The sequence below is a fragment of the Leptodactylus fuscus genome, chromosome 1 (assembly GCF_031893055.1).
Source record: "Leptodactylus fuscus isolate aLepFus1 chromosome 1, aLepFus1.hap2, whole genome shotgun sequence".
Lineage (NCBI taxonomy): Eukaryota > Metazoa > Chordata > Amphibia > Anura > Leptodactylidae > Leptodactylus > Leptodactylus fuscus.
The window spans coordinates 7,011,499-7,028,599 of NC_134265.1; the positions used below are offsets into that span (position 1 = coordinate 7,011,499).

Consider the following 17,101-nt stretch of genomic DNA (forward strand, 5'->3'; position numbering starts at 1 on the left):
CAGTACGCTTGAGGCTGGTCAAATACTCCCAATGAGATTCTGTTCAGCCTATCACACACCTTATATACCCACCAAGCCGGCCCACAACAAGTCACTCCCTTCCTGAGCTACACGCTGCCGACGTCAGAAGTAGGAGGTGGTGATAATAATGGGACTCAACTCTTCTATTTATTCCATGGGATTCCGTGTAGTGATTACATTGTCTCATCTTCTCTCCATTCAGGTTCCTACAATATAGAATCCTCTCAGTATCTTCTATATAAGAGAATATTCCTGATTGATCCATCAAGGATGGAAAGAGACAGGAACAAGATGGCGGAAAGTCTATTAAATCTCACCCTAGAGATCATCTACCAGCTTACTGGAGAGGTGAGAGATTCTGATGATGTCATCATGACATCATTCTTATCTATAGTAATAACAGATGATATGACTGGAGAGGTGATGGACTCTGGACATGTATGTAGTGAGATTTATTAATGTGTCTCCCCATAACCAGGATTACACAGTAGTGAAGAAGCCCTCTAGTGGGCGCTGTCAGGCTCCTGTGTATGATGGATATGGAGGAACCATAAGCCCAATCCCGGGGCCTCCACCTCACCCCCTGATACAGGAGGAGATCAATGGACAGAAGATCCTAGAACTCACCCACAAGATGCTGGAGCTGCTGACTGGAGAGGTGACAGTGCTGGGACATTATACAGTAACTGGAGGGGTCGGGGTGATGACTGTATCATTGTGTTGTCAGGTTCCTATAAGGTGTCAGGATGTCGCTGTCTATTTCTCCATGGAGGAGTGGGAGTATTTAGAAGGACAGAAGGATCTGTACAAGGAGGTGATGATGGAGGACCAGCAGCCCCTCACATCAGCAGGTAATAGACATGACTATATACACATGGACTTCCATTATTTGTATGTACAGAATGAATTCAGTCCCTGTCTGTGTTTCCTACAGGTAGATCCAGTAAGAGGACAACACCGGAGAGATGTCCCAGTCCTCTTCTTCCACAGGATGATGATCAGGTAGATGGAGATATTCCCTATGATGTGTAGTAGAGTTGAGCGAGTACTGTTCGGATCAGCCGATACGAACAGCACGCACGCATTGAAATCAATGCACGCAGCCGGCACGCGACGGGTTAAGTGGCCGGCTGCCGTCAAACCGGAAGCACCAGGTGCTTCCATTCAACTCTGAGTACTTGCTCAACTCTAATGTGTAGACGGGCTGTGAAGTCCTTGTGGTCAGTCTTGTTGTATCCAGCAGTATTATATGGTTATATACATGGGCGGTGTCATTGAGCCGCCATCTAATATGTTTATCCGGCTTCTCACAGACCTGCAGCTACTGTCAGGACATCTTTCATCTTCATGCAGATTAATGATCTAGAACACTCTCTGTGACTTCCCCATTTGTCCGGTGACTTTTACATTATTTGTTTCCCAGATTTTCCATCAGGATAAAGATGTGAGCGACATGAATGTTATACGTGTGATAATAAAGGAAGAGCCCTATGTGAGTGGTGATGAGGAGTGTGAGGAGGACATTCCTACAGGGACCCGCCCAGGTGAGGAGTCACCACTATATAAAGCACAGAAGGGTCACTGATTCTATTCAGACATTGTTTAGACTATTTGTTGTTCCCCGATTCAGGTAAAATACTAATAATACCTGAATATAAATGTGATACCGCTATAGGGGGTAATAAATGTAGTATAGAATAGAACGGACAGCAGGAATATGGACTTGACATCGATGTGAACGAGGCAAATTTCTTCCTCACCGGATGTCAGTCCTCGTGAAGGGAAAGAATTTACCAGAATTATATAGCAGATTATTTCAGGTAGCGGAAAAATAATCCTCCTGCTCGATCTTCAGGCAGATTCCACCTCAGAGCTCTATGGAAATAAATGGGAGGTGGAAAATCCGTCCTGGCCAGTAAGGAATCTGATGGAGATTCGGGGGCTGATTTGGTAAAGCGGAAAAATTATTCCGCCTACGTCCAACAGCAGCACAAGATTGGGTTATTCCTGCCCCTGTGTGCTGTTAAGACAGGTGGAAATTTTAATTAAACTAACAGATTCCCCTATAAGAGGCTGGAGAGACCTCCCCCCTGTGTTTTTTTTTTCTGCCCTGTGTGTGGACAGGTGGGGGACCCAGATCTCCCTCCCTTCTCCAAGTAACGAACCAGATCTTCTCCTGGGCAGAAAGGAACTTATCTCATTTGACAGCAGTTCATATAAAGGGACGCCTGAATGTCCTGTCGGATCGGCTGAGCAGAGGCCTCATGACATCAGGCGAGTGGTCCCTCAATCAGGACGTCTTCCCTCATCTCACCGGGGTGTGGGGTTTCCCCGAGGTTATATACTTTAGACCTGGTAAGGGCCCTCCGAATTTATCTGGACTGAACTTCTTCTTTCAGGAGACCGTAGAATCTGTTGGTTAACACCAGTCCCTGAGTTTGTACGTGCCCATTCCACTAGGGCAGTATCAACGTTCCGATAGACGTTCTCTCTCCTTTCACCAAATTTGCTCAGTAGCCACTTGATTTCCCACTTAACGTTTGCAAGACATTATAGATTGGACTGACGCAGTTCAGAGGCAGTTGCATTTGGCCATTCGGTCTTATCATCTACATGCCAAGAGGTCCCTCCCTAGGGGATTATACTCGCTAGTTCCCCAATCTTGTGCTGCTGTTGGACGTAGGGGGAATGGAGGATTATGTAGATAATCCGTTTTCCCTTAGTCCAATACTTGTAGGGGGGGGGGAGGTTTCTCCGGCCTCTTATAGGGGAATCTGTTAGTTTAATTAAAATTTTCACCTGTCCTAACAGCACACGGGGACAGGAATACCCCACGTGTTGTGCTGCTGTTTGGACTAAGGGAAAACAGATTATCTATATAATCCTCCATTCTTCTGAATTCCTGAAGCAGCTTCTCCAAATGTCACTGTGTAAACCTCACCTTAGACCCCAATCACACTATGGAATCCGGACTAGAAGATCTGGTCTGTACATCAGTCACATTTCCCAGCCTGAACTCTGTCCACACACCAGGACTCCCCGTATTTTAGTGATCTAAGACGCTAGGAGTCCCTGCTTCCTTGTGACTCCACAGACCCTACTACATACTGTATGGGACAGCAAATCCGCGGTGAGTTTAGGCTGGGAAATCCAGCAGATGTGGTTTGGATTGTATTGTGTGTATGGGGTGTAATACAGTAAGATTTATGGCAACTTACAGTATTATTCCACATAAGTGGCCATATTTAAGCAGCCAGGGATTGTGTTTACCTCTACAGTGACCAGAGTAGTGCTGGCGTCTCCTGCCCCGCTTCATTACTATTCACTATCACTGATCTCCGTCTCATGGGAAGAATATGCAAATCTGACTTCCATGATGTAATTAGGATGCCAGTGTCTCAAGTATGCAGACCAATAGAGGGCGCTGACTGAGAATGTTCAAGTCTATCTTCCATGATGAATTAAGAAGACAGGGTCTCAGTCAAACAAACCTGTAGATGGCGCTCCCTTTAACATCATGCCGACCTTCTCAGAGGCCTTTGTTTGCAATGATGTTGGGATTATACCAGATACATCTTCTCAGCCAAGGACAGCTGTTTCTATGTATTTGCATCTCATCAGCTTGGCGCAGTGAGGACTGATCTTGCAGAGGTGAGAGGATTAGGTGTGCATACTTGAGGCACTGGCAACCTAATTACATCATGGAAGTCAGATTTGCATATTCTTCCCAGCACAGTGAATACTAATGAAGTAGGCTGCGCTGCCGTCGTTTGCTGCCTGTGCCACTGACATCACTTCTTCACAAGGTCTGAAGCGTCTCAGGCAGCGGCAGCTCAGTGGGGAATATACTTATAAGGTTATGTTATACAATAATAGTAACATCAGTTTTCTTCTTGTCAGATGACTGTACCAGGAGCTCAGAGGGACATCTGATATCTACAGATTATAAAGCAGAGGATCATGTTATCACACAAGATCCATATGAAGAGCATGTCATTACCCCAGATATACTCCCATCCCCTCAGGAGAAAGATCTTTCTCCTAATTCATCACAACCTGTTAAGCAAAATGAAAACTTCAGAAGGGATGTTATACATCAGAGAACTCACACAGGGGAGAAGCTATATTCATGCCCAGAATGTGGAAAATGTTTTACTTTTAAATCAGACCTTGTTGAGCATCAAAGAATTCACACAGGGGAGAAGCCATATTCATGTCTAGAATGTATGAAAAGTTTTACCTATAAATCAAACCTTGTTAATCATCAAAGAATTCACACAGGAGAGAAGCGAAATTCATGCTCAGAGTGTGGGAAATGTTTTGCTCGGAAATCACATCTTGTTGAACATCAAAAGATTCACACAGGAGATAAACCATTTTCATGCCCACAATGTGGGAAATGTTTTACTTATAAATCAGACCTTGTTAGGCATCAAATAATTCACACAGGAGAGAAGCCATATTCATGTCCAGAATGTAAGAAAAATTTTACCTATAAATCAAACCTTGTTAATCATCAAAGAATTCACACAGGAGAGAAGCCAAATTTATGCCCAGAATGTGGGAAATGTTTTATCTCTAAAACAGAACTTGTTAAACATCAAAGAACTCACACTGGGGAGAAGACATATTCATGCCCAGAATGTGGGAAATGTTTTAGTCAGAAATCAGATCTTGTCAGACATCAAAGAATTCACACAGGGGAGAAGCCATATTCATGTTCAGAGTGTGGGAAATGTTTTGCTCGGAAATCACATCTTGTTGAACATCAAAAGATTCACACAGGAGAGAAAACATATTCATGCCCACAATGTGGGAAATGTTTTATCTCTAAAACAGAACTTGTTAAGCATCAAATAATTCACACAGGGGAGAAGCCATAGTCGTGCCTATAATGTGGAAAATGTTTTACTTATAAATCAGACCTTGCTAGGCATCAAATAATTCACACAGGAGAGAAGCCGTATTCATGTCCAGAATGTGGTAAATGTTTTATCTTTAAAACAGAACTTGTTAAACATCAAAGAACTCACACTGGAGAGAAGCCATATTCATGCCCAGTATGTAGGAAATGTTTTGCTCAGAAATCAGTTCTTGTTAGACATCAGAGAATTCATACTGCTGTGGAGGAGCAGATTTTAAGTGGATTGCCAACCTGAAGTCATTGATCCGTCTATGTATAAAGAAGGAATTTACATTCACTGTTTTTTAGATTTATTTATTTTACTTTAACCCTTTCATTTCTTCTCATGTACAGGTATGAGTGAGAATGTGAATAGTTAATACATCTCCACATACACATACGTGATGGTGATTGAGCGGGCTCAGAATCAGAACTTGTACGATCACAGTGGGAGCCCAGCTGTATCTGCGAACCAGACTCCTGTTGCAACAGTAGGGACAGTGATAGCACTGATCATCGCTGTTTAACCCTTAAGATACCGTGATCAATAGTGGCCGCAGCACCTTAAAGGGGCTCTATCAGCAAAATCATGCTGATAGAGCCCCATATTTGCGTGAATAGCCTTTAAAAAGGCTATTCAGGCACCGTAAAAGTTATATTAAACTACCCCCCCCCCCCCCCCGTTTTAAAATAATAACCTAAAAAAGAATGTGCTCTACTTACGGATCGTGCACGCTGGGCGGGCATTCAGGGTTTGTCTTCATCTTCATCCCCGCCTCTTCTTCCTCCGATGTCCTCCAGTCCCTTCTTCTTCCAGTGCTCGCTCGCGGACACTGATGTTAAAAAACGGCCTGGGCGCATGCGTAGTAGCACGCGGCATCTGCTACTGCGCAAGCGCCCAGGCTTTCACTGTCCGTTCGTGAGCGCTGGAGGAAGACGGGACCGGAAGACATTGGCGGAAGAAGAGACGGGGATGAAGATGAAGACACACCCTGAATGCCCGCCCAGGGTGCACGTTCGGTAAGTAGAACACATTCTTTTTTAGGTTATTATTTTAAAACTGGGGGGTAGTGTAATATAACTTTTACGGTGCCTGAATAGCCTTTTTAAAGGCTATGCACACATATATCGGGCTCTAGCAGTCTGATTTTGCTGATGGAGCCCCTTTAAGTGTTTGTTACTGATACTGAATGCCTCGGACACCATCGGAAGCGGGTTTTAGCTGTACAGTGAGCATATTTAACCCCCAAGTGTTACTTTAATTAATTTTCCAGAAATGAATACGCAGCTCATGTTGGAAGATGAAAATGACAATTTTTTCAGGAATACGTCATTTCAGTGTGTAATATGTTATACCCGGCTTGTATCAGAGATGAATGTTCCAAATGGCTGGGATATCCACTTAACAGTTTTTGGATTTTGTGTCTCTGCTGACATAAGCTGGGTACAACATATCAGGCACTGAAATGACATATCTCTGGAAAACTTACAATTTTCTCTTTTTATTGTCAGATGTGCATTCATTTCTGGAAATGAAATTAATGTCACATTCAAAGTTTAAAAATGCTCACTACCACACTTGATGCATCCCTTGAGGGGTGTGGTGTCCAAAGTAGGGTTAGGTGTGTGCAGGTTCTATCTTACTGTCAATTCAGGGGCTCTTCAAAAGTGGCATAATGTCCAGAAACCAAACTGTGCTCCAAAAACTAAATTTAGTGCTGCTTCCCTCCTGTGCCCAAACAGCAGTTTATACCCACAAATGATAGTAAGAACATTATCCTGGGTACACCAGTGTCATACATGTGGGCCTAAACTGCCATTTGGACACACAACAGGGCAGAGATGTGAAGAAGCAGTATGTGCTTTTGGACAGCTGATTTAGATTGTTGGTTATTGGACATTTGTAGAGAATCTAAAATTTCCCCTACAAAATGTGGTCACTTCTTGGGGAATTCCAATTTACTGGCTTCTCTAGGGCTCTGCAAAAACAACATGGCGTCAGGAAACCCCTCTAAATCTGTACACCAAAAGCTAAAAAGCGCCAAACTCCTTCCCTTCTGAGCTCTGCTGTGTGCCCAAACAGCAGTTTACACCCACATATATAACTTCTATCTACCCGGAATAGCCCACCAAATAGTTTTAAGAGTGCAGGTCTCTGATGACACAAACCGTGTGCAGCATATTGGGTAGAAAAATGGTATATTTCTTTAAAAATTTTAATTTTTACATTGTACATTAAACACTCTTAGGCTCAAAATGATAATACCCCTTGATTCATTCCTTGACGGGTGTAGTTTCTAAATGGGGTCAGTTTTGAGGGGTTTCCATTGTATTGATACTTTAGGGCTCTGCAAATGCGACGTGGCACCTGAAAACTATTTCTGCAAAATCTGCCCTCTTTCCATTCCAAGTCCCACCATGTTCCCATACAGCAGATTATGACCACATATGGGGTATTGCTGCGTTCAGGAGAAATTGTGTAACAAACTTTGGGGAGCTTTTTCTCCCTTATCCTCTTGTAAAAATAAAAAAAAATTTGGACTAAATTGACGGTTTATTGAAAAAAAAAACAAAAAAAATTTTCATTTTAATGTCCCAGTGTTAATAAAATCTGTGAAACAGCTGTAGGGTCAAACTGCTCATTATATCCCTTGATTTGTTCTGTGAGGGCTATAGTTAGGGAATAGCCAGATGATAATTCCCCAGAAGCTGCTGGTGAACCCTGGAGGAAGGGGCACAAGGGACAGTGAGCCCTAAGCTGAAGCCCCCCTCTTTCCCTTCCTATTGCCAGACCCTATCCTAGGTAATGGGTGACAACCACAAAGACAGTCCCTCCCTGAATACGTGAAACACAAAACGCAGACAAGACAAACCACAACAAAGGGAGGTCAGCTAGCCAGGGTTCGGTAACAGTAGAGCGATGCAGTGCCAAATCAGAGTCCAAAAGAATAATCAGTAGGGAAGCCAGAGGTCAAGGATCAGAATACAAGTAATTAAACAGCAAGAGATACCAGCAAGCAAGAGGCAATAACCGGCACCAGTGTGACTGTGAGCCAAGACTAAATAGGGGAGGAAGAACCCGCCCTGAACCTGATAGGAAGCAAAGCTGTCAATCACAGGCAAGACAAAATCATACACTTAATGGACAGAGACAACATTGGCAGAAGACAGGTGTGGTGCAAATGCAATCACAGAACTAGAGCCGTGTTCACACAGTGCAAGTAAAAACTTTCAGCAGATTATCAAACTGCACACGCCTCCTGCACCGCAGCACGCGAGCAGAGGGTGGCGCAGAGGCCCGAACAGGCAGAGATGTTACAGTCCCCCCCCTTTTATGAGGGGGCACCGGACCCTCACCAGACAAACCAGTTCTAGAGGGATTCTGAGTTTTCCCTGCCTTGTATTTTGGTTCTGCTTGAACCACAGATGCTTGAGAACCAGGCAAACATTTTTTATTCACCTGGCGTTTCTGATACCACCAGGTTTTAATACCGGAGGGGCGTTCCCAACTTTTAGTAGCTGAGACCTTCTCCTCACTGACACAATCTACAGAATGTAAAGCAATACAGTGGGATGAGCACTGATCTCCCCACTCCACCAACTCCTTTTTACCCCAATCAAAAATAGGGTTATGGAGCTTCAGCCAGGGGAACCCCAAAATAACATCAGCAGAGAGATTCTCCATAACAAAAAGGCTTATGACCTCTGAATGTTGAGAGCCCACTTGCAAAGAGATCAAGGGGGTTTTAAAACTGACTTTACCCCTGGCCAGTGGAGTAGAATCCGCTCCAGTAACAGACATAGGCGAGTCCAGTGGCAAAAGCTCAATGCCCAAAGATTCAACAACTGAATATTTAATAAAATTTGCTGCAGACCCAGAGTCAACTAGGGCCTTGCCAGAAACAGATCTGTCCCCAGAGGACAGAGACACAGATAACAACATCCTATTGTAATTCCCCCCAAATACCTGGTTGCCTGAGTGGTTCTTCTGATTACCACTCAGGCACTGAAGTTTTTTCGCTGGTGTCAGGGGTCTGATAGAGCAGTCACGGATGACATGACCAGAGGAACCACAGTACAGACACAGGTTATTCCTGAGACGATGTTCTCGTCGTGTCTTGGCGTCCACAGTTCCCAGTTGCATGGGTTCCTCACCAGAAGTGATGGGAGGAAAGGTGAGTTTTTCAGGAGAGAGAGAGGAAGAGACAGAAAACTTGGAGGCAACAGGTCCTACTCTCTCTTTTAAATTTTCTCGGATCTTACGGCCAAAGTCATGGCCTTCTCAAGAGTCGGGGGATCTGGGTGACCAACCCAGAGCTCCTTAACACGATCACATAGCCCTTGTTTAAAGTGAGCTTTTAGCACTGACTCACACCAACCTGCCGTTACACTGTACTTACGGAACTCAGAGCAATACTCCTCTGCAGAGCGTTTGCCCTGCCGCATGGTGAGGAGTTGAGATTCCGCAAGCGCAATGTGGTCTGGCTCAGCATAAATAGAGCCCAGGGACTTAAAAAATTTTTCCACATCAACCCACTCCTCAGCCTCAGGAGGGAGTTTAAGGGCCAAAGCTTGTGGGTCCCCCTGTAAAAGAGATATAACCACTCCCACCATTTGGGCCTGAGTCACATGTGGATTAATCCAAAAATACAAGCGACAAGACTCCCTGAACGTCTCAAATTTTTCACGGTCCCCTGAGAAACGATCCGGGAGTAGCATCTTAACCCTAGGAAGGGAAGAAACAGCTGGGGATGATGCAGAAGCCTCAGTTAGGGTCTGAACCTGTTTTGCTAGCTCAGCTACCAGGCCTGTCAATCCCTCCAACTTTGCTGCAAGGCACTGAATAGGATCCATGCTTATCTGTAGGGAAGCAAGGGATGTAGGTTTTTTCGGGCCGGTTATTCTGTTAGGGAATAGCCAGATGATAATTCCCCAGAAGCTGCTGGTGAACCCTGGAGGAAGGGGCACAAGGGACAGTGAGCCCTAAGCTGTAGCCCCCCCACTTTCCCTTCCTATTGCCAGACCCTATCCTAGGTAATGGGCGACAACCACGAGGACAGTCCCTCCCTGAATACTTGAAACACAAAACGCAGACAAGACGAACAACAACAAAGGGAGGTCAGCTAGCCAGGGTTCGGTAACAGTAGAGCGATGCAGTGCCAAATCAGAGTCCAAAAGAATAATCAGTAGGGAAGCCAGAGGTCAAGGATCAGAATACAAGTAATTAAACAGCAAGAGATACCAGCAAGCAAGAGGCAATAACCGGCACCAGTGTGACTGTGAGCCAAGACTAAATAGAGGAGGAAGAACCCGCCCTGAACCTGATAGGAAGGAAAGCTGTCAATCACAGGCAAGACAAAATCAAACACTTAATGGACAGAGGCACCATTGGCAGAAGACGGGTGTGGTGCAAATGCAATCACAGAACTAGAGCTGAGTTCACACAGTGCAACTAAAAACTTTAAGCAGATTATCAAACTGCACACGCCTCCTGCACCGCAGCAAGCGAGCAGAGGGTGGCGCAGAGGCCCGAACAGGCAGAGATGTTACAGCTATAGTTTTCAAAATGGGGTCACTTTTGAGGGGTTTCCACTGTATTGGTACTTTAGGGGCTCTGCTAATGCGACATGGCACCCAACATCTAATTGTCAGGATACGGAGTCGCCGCGGTCTCCTTGCTGCGCAGCGTCTCCCCGGGAGACGTGTTAGGAGTTCTATTGGTTGTGCTTAGGTGATTAAGGGTTAAATCTTTTCCTTGCTCTCAGTCTCCATGCCATTAGCCATCAGGTGTTTTCTCTGCTGCTATTTAAACCTCACCCAGGCATGGATCCTTGCCAGCCATTCACTTAGTGTTTCCTGGTCTCCTGCTCTGTCAGATATCCAGTCTGTGTGTCTTTCAGTCTGTTTATTGGTTTTTGTATACCCGACTTGTATTTGACTATTCCTTGTCTTCTGATTTTGTACTTTATTCGTATCTCCTGGCTTGACCTCTTTAGACAAGGCGAAAAGATTAAATCCCCGTCAAGCCAGGTGGGCTCTATTTTTCACTAGGTTCCACTTTGTAATTACTTACCATCCCGGCTCAAAGAATACTAAGGCAGATGCCTTGTCCAGAAGTTTTGATCTTAGTGGTAGTTCTGATGGGGAACCTGAAAATGTACTTGCTCCTGGGGTGGTAGTGGCAGTTTTGACCTCGGATCTTGAAACCCGTATTCTCAACACTCAGGATGCTGCCCCTAGTGCGCTACCACCAGGTAAATTGTTTGTCCCTAGCCACCTCCGCTTGGAGCTCTTAGAGGAGATCCACTCCTCTGTTCTGGCAGGTCATCCAGGCATTGCTGATACTGGGAATCTGTTATCACGTACGTATTGGTGGCCATCTTGGCAACGAGATGTAAAAATTTTTGTTCATTCTTGCGAGACCTGTGCCAGATCTAAGGTGCCCCATCAACTTCCAGTGGGTCTTTTACATCCACTCCCGCTACCCAATAGACCCTGGTCACACATCTCCATGGATTTTATTACCAATCTCCGGTCCTCTAAAGGGAAATCGGTAATTTGGGTTGTAGTAGATCGTTTTTCCAAGATGTCCCACTTTATTGCCTTGAAAAAATTGCCTTCAGCTAAATTGTTGGCCTGGTTGTTTATCCGTCACATTTTACGTCTACATGGTATTCCTTCAAATGTGGTGTCGGACAGGGGCGTACAGTTTGTCTCCAGGTTTTGGAAAGCCTTTTGTAACAGGTTGGGAGTCTCTCTTTCTTTCTCCTCAGCCTTCCACCCAGAGATTAACGGTCAAACAGAGAGATTGAATCAATCTTTGGAACAGTATTTGAGGTGGTTTGTGTCTGATTGCCAAGATAAATGGAGTGAATATTTGCCCATGGCTGAATTTGCACTAAATAATCATGTCAACTCCTCGACTCGGTCGTCTCTTTGACTATTCCTTGTCTTCTGATTTTGTACTTTATTCATATCTCCTGGCTTGACCTCTTGCTCGTCCGACCTCGCCTTCTCTTCTGTGTTTTTGCTGGGACTTGTCCTCCCTTGTTCCATGCTATTTTGTCTTTGGTTTTGCATTGCATTTTTACACTGTGCTTTCTGCTTAGGTGTCACCTGCGTTACTCCAGCCCCTAGCTCTTTCAGGGCCTCCTCTTCCCTGACCCTAGCCGCCTGGACAGAAGCGTAGGAGTCGTGGCAGGCGCACTTCAATTAGGAAGTGCATTGGTCTGTTTCATCTCAGATCTACAGCATAGTTATAGCCGCAGGGCCTACGACCCCTTTTGTCATTAGTTGCACAGTGTTGCTTTCCCAGCTCTGTCACTTTGCACTGCCTGACCCTGACTCCAATCCTTACACTAATCCAGTCAAATCTGCCCTCCAAAGGCCAAATAGCGCTCTTTCCATTCTGAGCCCCACCATGTTTCCATACAGCAGTTTATAACCACAAATGAGGTATTGCCGTGTTCAGGAGAAATTGTGGAACAAACTTTGGGGAGATTTTTCTCCTTTATCCTCTTATAAAAATAATTTTTTTTGGAACTAAATTGACGGTTTATTGGAAAAAAAAGTAGTTTCACAATGTTAATAAAATCTGTGAAACATATCCCTTGATATGTTCTGTGAGGGGTGTAGTTTCCAAAACGGGGTCACTTTTGAAGGTTTCCATTGTCCTGGTACTTTAGGGGCTCTGCAAATGCAACATGGTACCTGAAAACTATTCCAGCAAAATCTACCCTCCATAATCCAAATATCGCTCTTTCCATTTCAAGCCCCACCATGAAGGGGGGGAGGGGGGTTAACCCCTTGTGAAAATGAAAAATTTGGTACTAAAGTGCCTTTCTATTATTTTTTCAATTTACACATCCCAATGTTAATAAAATCTGTGAAGAGGCTGCTGGGTCAAAATGCTCACCATATGTCTTGATAAATTCTGTGAGGGGTGAAATTTCCAAAATGGGGTCAATTTTGAGGGGTTTCCTTCGTACTGGTACTTTAGGGGCTCTGCAAATGAGACATGGAACCCAAAAACTATTCCAGCAAATCTGTTTTTCATACCCCCAGTGTTGCTCCTTTCCTTCTGTGCGCTGCCATGTGCCCAAACCTAAGATTACAGCACATTTGGGGTGTTTCTGTGCTCGGGAGAAATTGTACTACAAGATGTGTTTTGCCCTTTGACTCTTTGTGTTATAAATGTGTTATTGAAAAAAAAATATGAAATGTCTAAATTTCACCTCCATATTGTTTTTATTTCTGTGAAGTGCTTAAAGGGTTAAAAAAAATGCTATTTTGAATTATATGAGGAGCGCAGTTTTGAAAATGAGGTGATTTATGGGGGTTTCTTCAGAAGTGAAGTGGTCCCTAAAAAATTAGTTTGGGAAATTGTCTTATAAATCTGGAAAATCGCTGTTACACTTGTAAGATATATAATGTCCAAAATACATTAAAGGACGATTAAAAAATGATCCGATATAAATCAGAGATATGGTGGATAATATTTATTCATGTATTTGTGTGATATGACTATCTGCTTGAAAAGCAGCGAATTTCACATTTAGAAAATTGTGATTTTTTTCCCCCCCAAATTTCCTATTTTTTTAAATAAATAAATATAAAAATATTTATCAATATTTCTCACTAACATGAAGTACATCGTGTCACGAGAAAACAATCTCAAAATCATTTACGTAAGTTAAATCGTCTCAAAGTTGTTACTAGAGATGAGCGAATACCTTGCTCCATAGGAATGAATGGAAGCAGCCGGCGCGCGGTCGGAACTTAACCCCTTGGTGTTCAGCCGCTTCCATTCATTCCTATGGAGCAAAGTATTCGAAACTAGAGTTTCGAATACTATTCGCTCATTCAATGACTAGAACACCCGGAAGATCATATGTAAACCAGCTCTGATTCTCTATGTGGGCGGGAACCTTTTGTTTTCTCATAGACAAACATAAGTTACTGCCCAAATGGAGAATTGGAGCTAATTTACATATAATCTTCTCAGGCGTTTATGTGGATAGAGGCCAGAAGAAGTGTTTTTTTTAGCACAAAACGGCCATTGCCAGGGGTGTAACTAGCAAAGATTGGGCCTAACAGCAAATATTTTACTTGGGAGGCCCCCTCATGGCATACCGCCTTCTTTACACACACTATAATGTCCCATACTGGTCCCTCCACATACAGCATAATGTTCCATAGCAGCCTCTGTACAGTATCATGTCCCATTGTGGCCCCAACAGTGTACGTATAAGTATTGAAAAAATTTTCGGTTCAGCAGAACTCAAAGTTTTTGGGGGACATCATCCACAAACTATTATTATATAGATCAGCAGTGGCATAACTAGGAATGGCGGGGCCCCGTGGCGAACTTTTGAAATCCCCCCCCCAACCCCGATACCGAAGAGGCGCGCTCTATTATGCCATGTAGTGGCCCTTGTACACAGTATTATACCCCATAGTGGCCCCTGTACACAGTATTATGTCCCTCAGTGGCCCCTGTACACAGTATTATATCCCATAGTGGCCCCTGCACACAGTATTGTACCCCATATTGGTCCCTGCACACAGTATTATGTCCCATATTGGCCACTGCACACAGTATTATGTCCCACTGTGGACACCCATAAACAATTATTATACTCTGGGGTCTTTTTCCTGGCATCCAAAGTAGTCCTTCTTCAATGACATCAGATGTCACATGACCTGGGACTAGGCCGAAGCCTGCCCGGATCGTGGAGAGGTAAGTAACAGTGGTTTTATGTTTCTTACCTCTCACGGGCCGCCGATCATTATTCTCGGGGGTCCGAAAAGACCCCTGAATATAATGTTAGCAGCGGTAGCGGCTGTCACCAGGCCCCTAATGTCCCAGGCCCTGTGGAAGCTTCCTCTACTGCTACGGCGGTAGTTATGCCACTGTAGATCAGAGTCCCAGGGGAGTTGACAAACATAAAAACCAGTGGCACTCAACTCTCCTGGGCTCCGCCGTCCTCCTCTTCAATGACATCACAGACGTGGTTTACACAGGCATCATTATGTGTCTCAATGCCAGTCTGACCCACATGATGTCTGTGACGTCACTACAGAGGCCAAAGACTGCATGGGTTCACGCCGGAGCACAGGAGAGGTGAGTAACACTGGTAACGTTGGTCCTGAATCTCATTCCGTACTATTATGGCAGATGTTGGCAAGGGGTTTAAGAGTATTTCAGGGCCAAATTGATTTCCCATACCAATGACATCCCCAGGAACCCCCTGTATGCAGTGGAATGGGCCGCTGAACTTCTACTATTACAGCAGAAATTCTAAGATGTTGCAACTTTTTAAGCATTAAAAAGTTCGTATTTTTACCAATAAAGTGACACCAATCACTGAATCTGCCCCTACAGAAAAATCCTATTAATATTATAAAGGTGAATGTTTGTGAGTTTGTGGGTTTGTGTGTTTGGATGTTTGTTCCTCAATCACAGCCAAACGGCTGAACGGATTTCACACACACCCTCATATTTCCCAGGAAGGTGCAATAGGCTACTTTAAATGTGGGTCACTCACCCCAAATCGCCACCGTCACCCTTCAAAGACCCCTGCGGGCTCGGCTATGGAAGCTGGCATTCTGCCAGCGCTGGTCTGTCCACGCTCCTCCTATTGGTGCATGGCAGGCTGTGGGCAGGTTATAAAGCCAGGGCTGTGGCACCATAGTTTGGGGGCTGAATGTGGGCGTGCCGATTCAGCAGGGACACACTGAACAACATGGCGGCCAGCTATACCAGGCTGCCTACACACATTGCGGAGGCTAAGGAGAAGGCTGCTGCACCCCACTCAACACATACAGGTCAGTGCAGCGGGGGGGTGTCCTGGGGGGAGGGGGTGTCCCCCGGTCGGTCTCCCCAGCTTCAGTTCCCCCCCTACATCGGCCCCCTGTGTAGTATGACTCACCTTTGTCTTTGTCCTCCGCTGCTGTGTGTGCTGGCTGAGTGCACACAGGTCTCCGCCTGCTGCTGCCTGTGTCCTATATGAAGCACAGCGAGCTCCGGCGTCAGGTTGCTATGACGCCGGGCCTGCTCTGCTACATATACGCCACAGGCAGCAGCACGAGAAGTGTGTGCACTCAGCCAGCACAGACAGCAGCGGAGGACATAGACAAAGGTGAGTCATACTACACAGGGGGCCGATGTAGGGGGGGGGGACATAAAGCTGGGGACAGAGATGGGGGGCAGAAACTGGAGGCAGAGATGGGGGGGACAAGATAATGGGGGCAGACATGGGGGGACAAGATACTGGGGGCAGAGATGGGTGGGACAAGATAATGGGGGCAGAGATGGGGCAACATGAGACTGGGGGCAGAGATGGGGGGGACAAGATAATGGGGGCAGAGATGGGGGGACATGAGACTGGGGGCAGAGATGGGGGAAGAAACTGGGGCCAGATGAAGTGGACTGGGGGCAGAGATGGAGGGGACATGAAGCTGGAGGCACAGATGGGGGGGACAAGATACTGGGGGCAGAGATAGGGGGACAAGAAATATAAGCGGCTCGGCGCCACCGCCAAACCGCAGACGAAGTCGCGGCTAACTGCTAATGTTAAATAATCCAAAATAAAGTAAAATTAAAACTTTCCTATATCTTAACAGAACAAACTCCTAAAATATAATTGTTACCTCCACATCTGGAGCTTAAAATGATCCTGATATTTAGCATACAAGGAAAAGGTCTCAAAAAGAACTGAAAATCAACAACAAAAGGATGGACGGCGCTGCAAATAATTTATTTGATCTTGTGTATTTTATTACAACATATCAGACTCCATGTATGACAAAAAGCCGCACTGTAACTTCACAAAATCATAGAGCTTCAGTACATGATCAATACGCAATGTTTCGGGCCGAGGACACCTTTCCTCAGGCCTGAACTTTTTTTTTTTTAAACTGTAATTTTTATTGAAAAATGTTTTGAAATATACAAAACAGCAAAGCATACAGAGCACAAAAACCAAAAACATGAATATGAAAGAGGGGGGAAGAAGAAAAAGGGGGGGGGGGGTCAAAGTACAATACACGTCCCAGGGTGACCATATAGCCTGGAAAGCCTCAACAGTGTGGTTAAGTGAGGCCGTCAGATTCTCCAAACTGCGCACGTCTTTTACCTAGGCAATGAGGTCCAGGCAGGAAGGAGGAGAGACCTTC

At 45.0% G+C, this 17,101-nt stretch overlaps 2 protein-coding genes across 2 annotated transcripts; both read left to right on the forward strand.

The window, feature by feature from the left end:
• Positions 1 to 229: 229 nt before the first annotated feature.
• On the forward strand, positions 230 to 1,053 carry LOC142194232 (gastrula zinc finger protein XlCGF66.1-like). Its single transcript, XM_075263284.1, has 4 exons — positions 230 to 369; positions 500 to 679; positions 749 to 872; positions 956 to 1,053. Exons 1-4 carry the CDS (start codon positions 292 to 294, stop codon positions 1,051 to 1,053), a joined length of 480 nt encoding a protein of 159 aa, XP_075119385.1. The 5' UTR covers positions 230 to 291.
• Positions 1,054 to 3,408: 2,355 nt separating this feature from the next.
• Positions 3,409 to 5,125, forward strand: LOC142194317 (uncharacterized). Its single transcript, XM_075263407.1, has 2 exons — positions 3,409 to 3,423; positions 4,047 to 5,125. The coding sequence occupies exons 1-2, from the start codon at positions 3,409 to 3,411 to the stop codon at positions 4,902 to 4,904; spliced, it is 873 nt and encodes a 290-aa protein (XP_075119508.1). The 3' UTR covers positions 4,905 to 5,125.
• The last annotated feature ends 11,976 nt before the right edge of the window (positions 5,126 to 17,101 follow it).

What these genes read in the sequence shown, in the direction of transcription:
- LOC142194232 (XM_075263284.1), top strand. Translation starts at nt 292, where the DNA reads ATGGAAAGAGACAGGAACAAGATGGCGGAAAGTCTATTAAATCTCACC. An exon ending in TCTACCAGCTTACTGGAGAG is followed by an intron (nt 370 to 499) that starts GTGAGAGATTCT and finishes CCCCATAACCAG; the next exon opens with GATTACACAGTAGTGAAGAA. An exon ending in GCAGCCCCTCACATCAGCAG is followed by an intron (nt 873 to 955) that starts GTAATAGACATG and finishes TGTTTCCTACAG; the next exon opens with GTAGATCCAGTAAGAGGACA.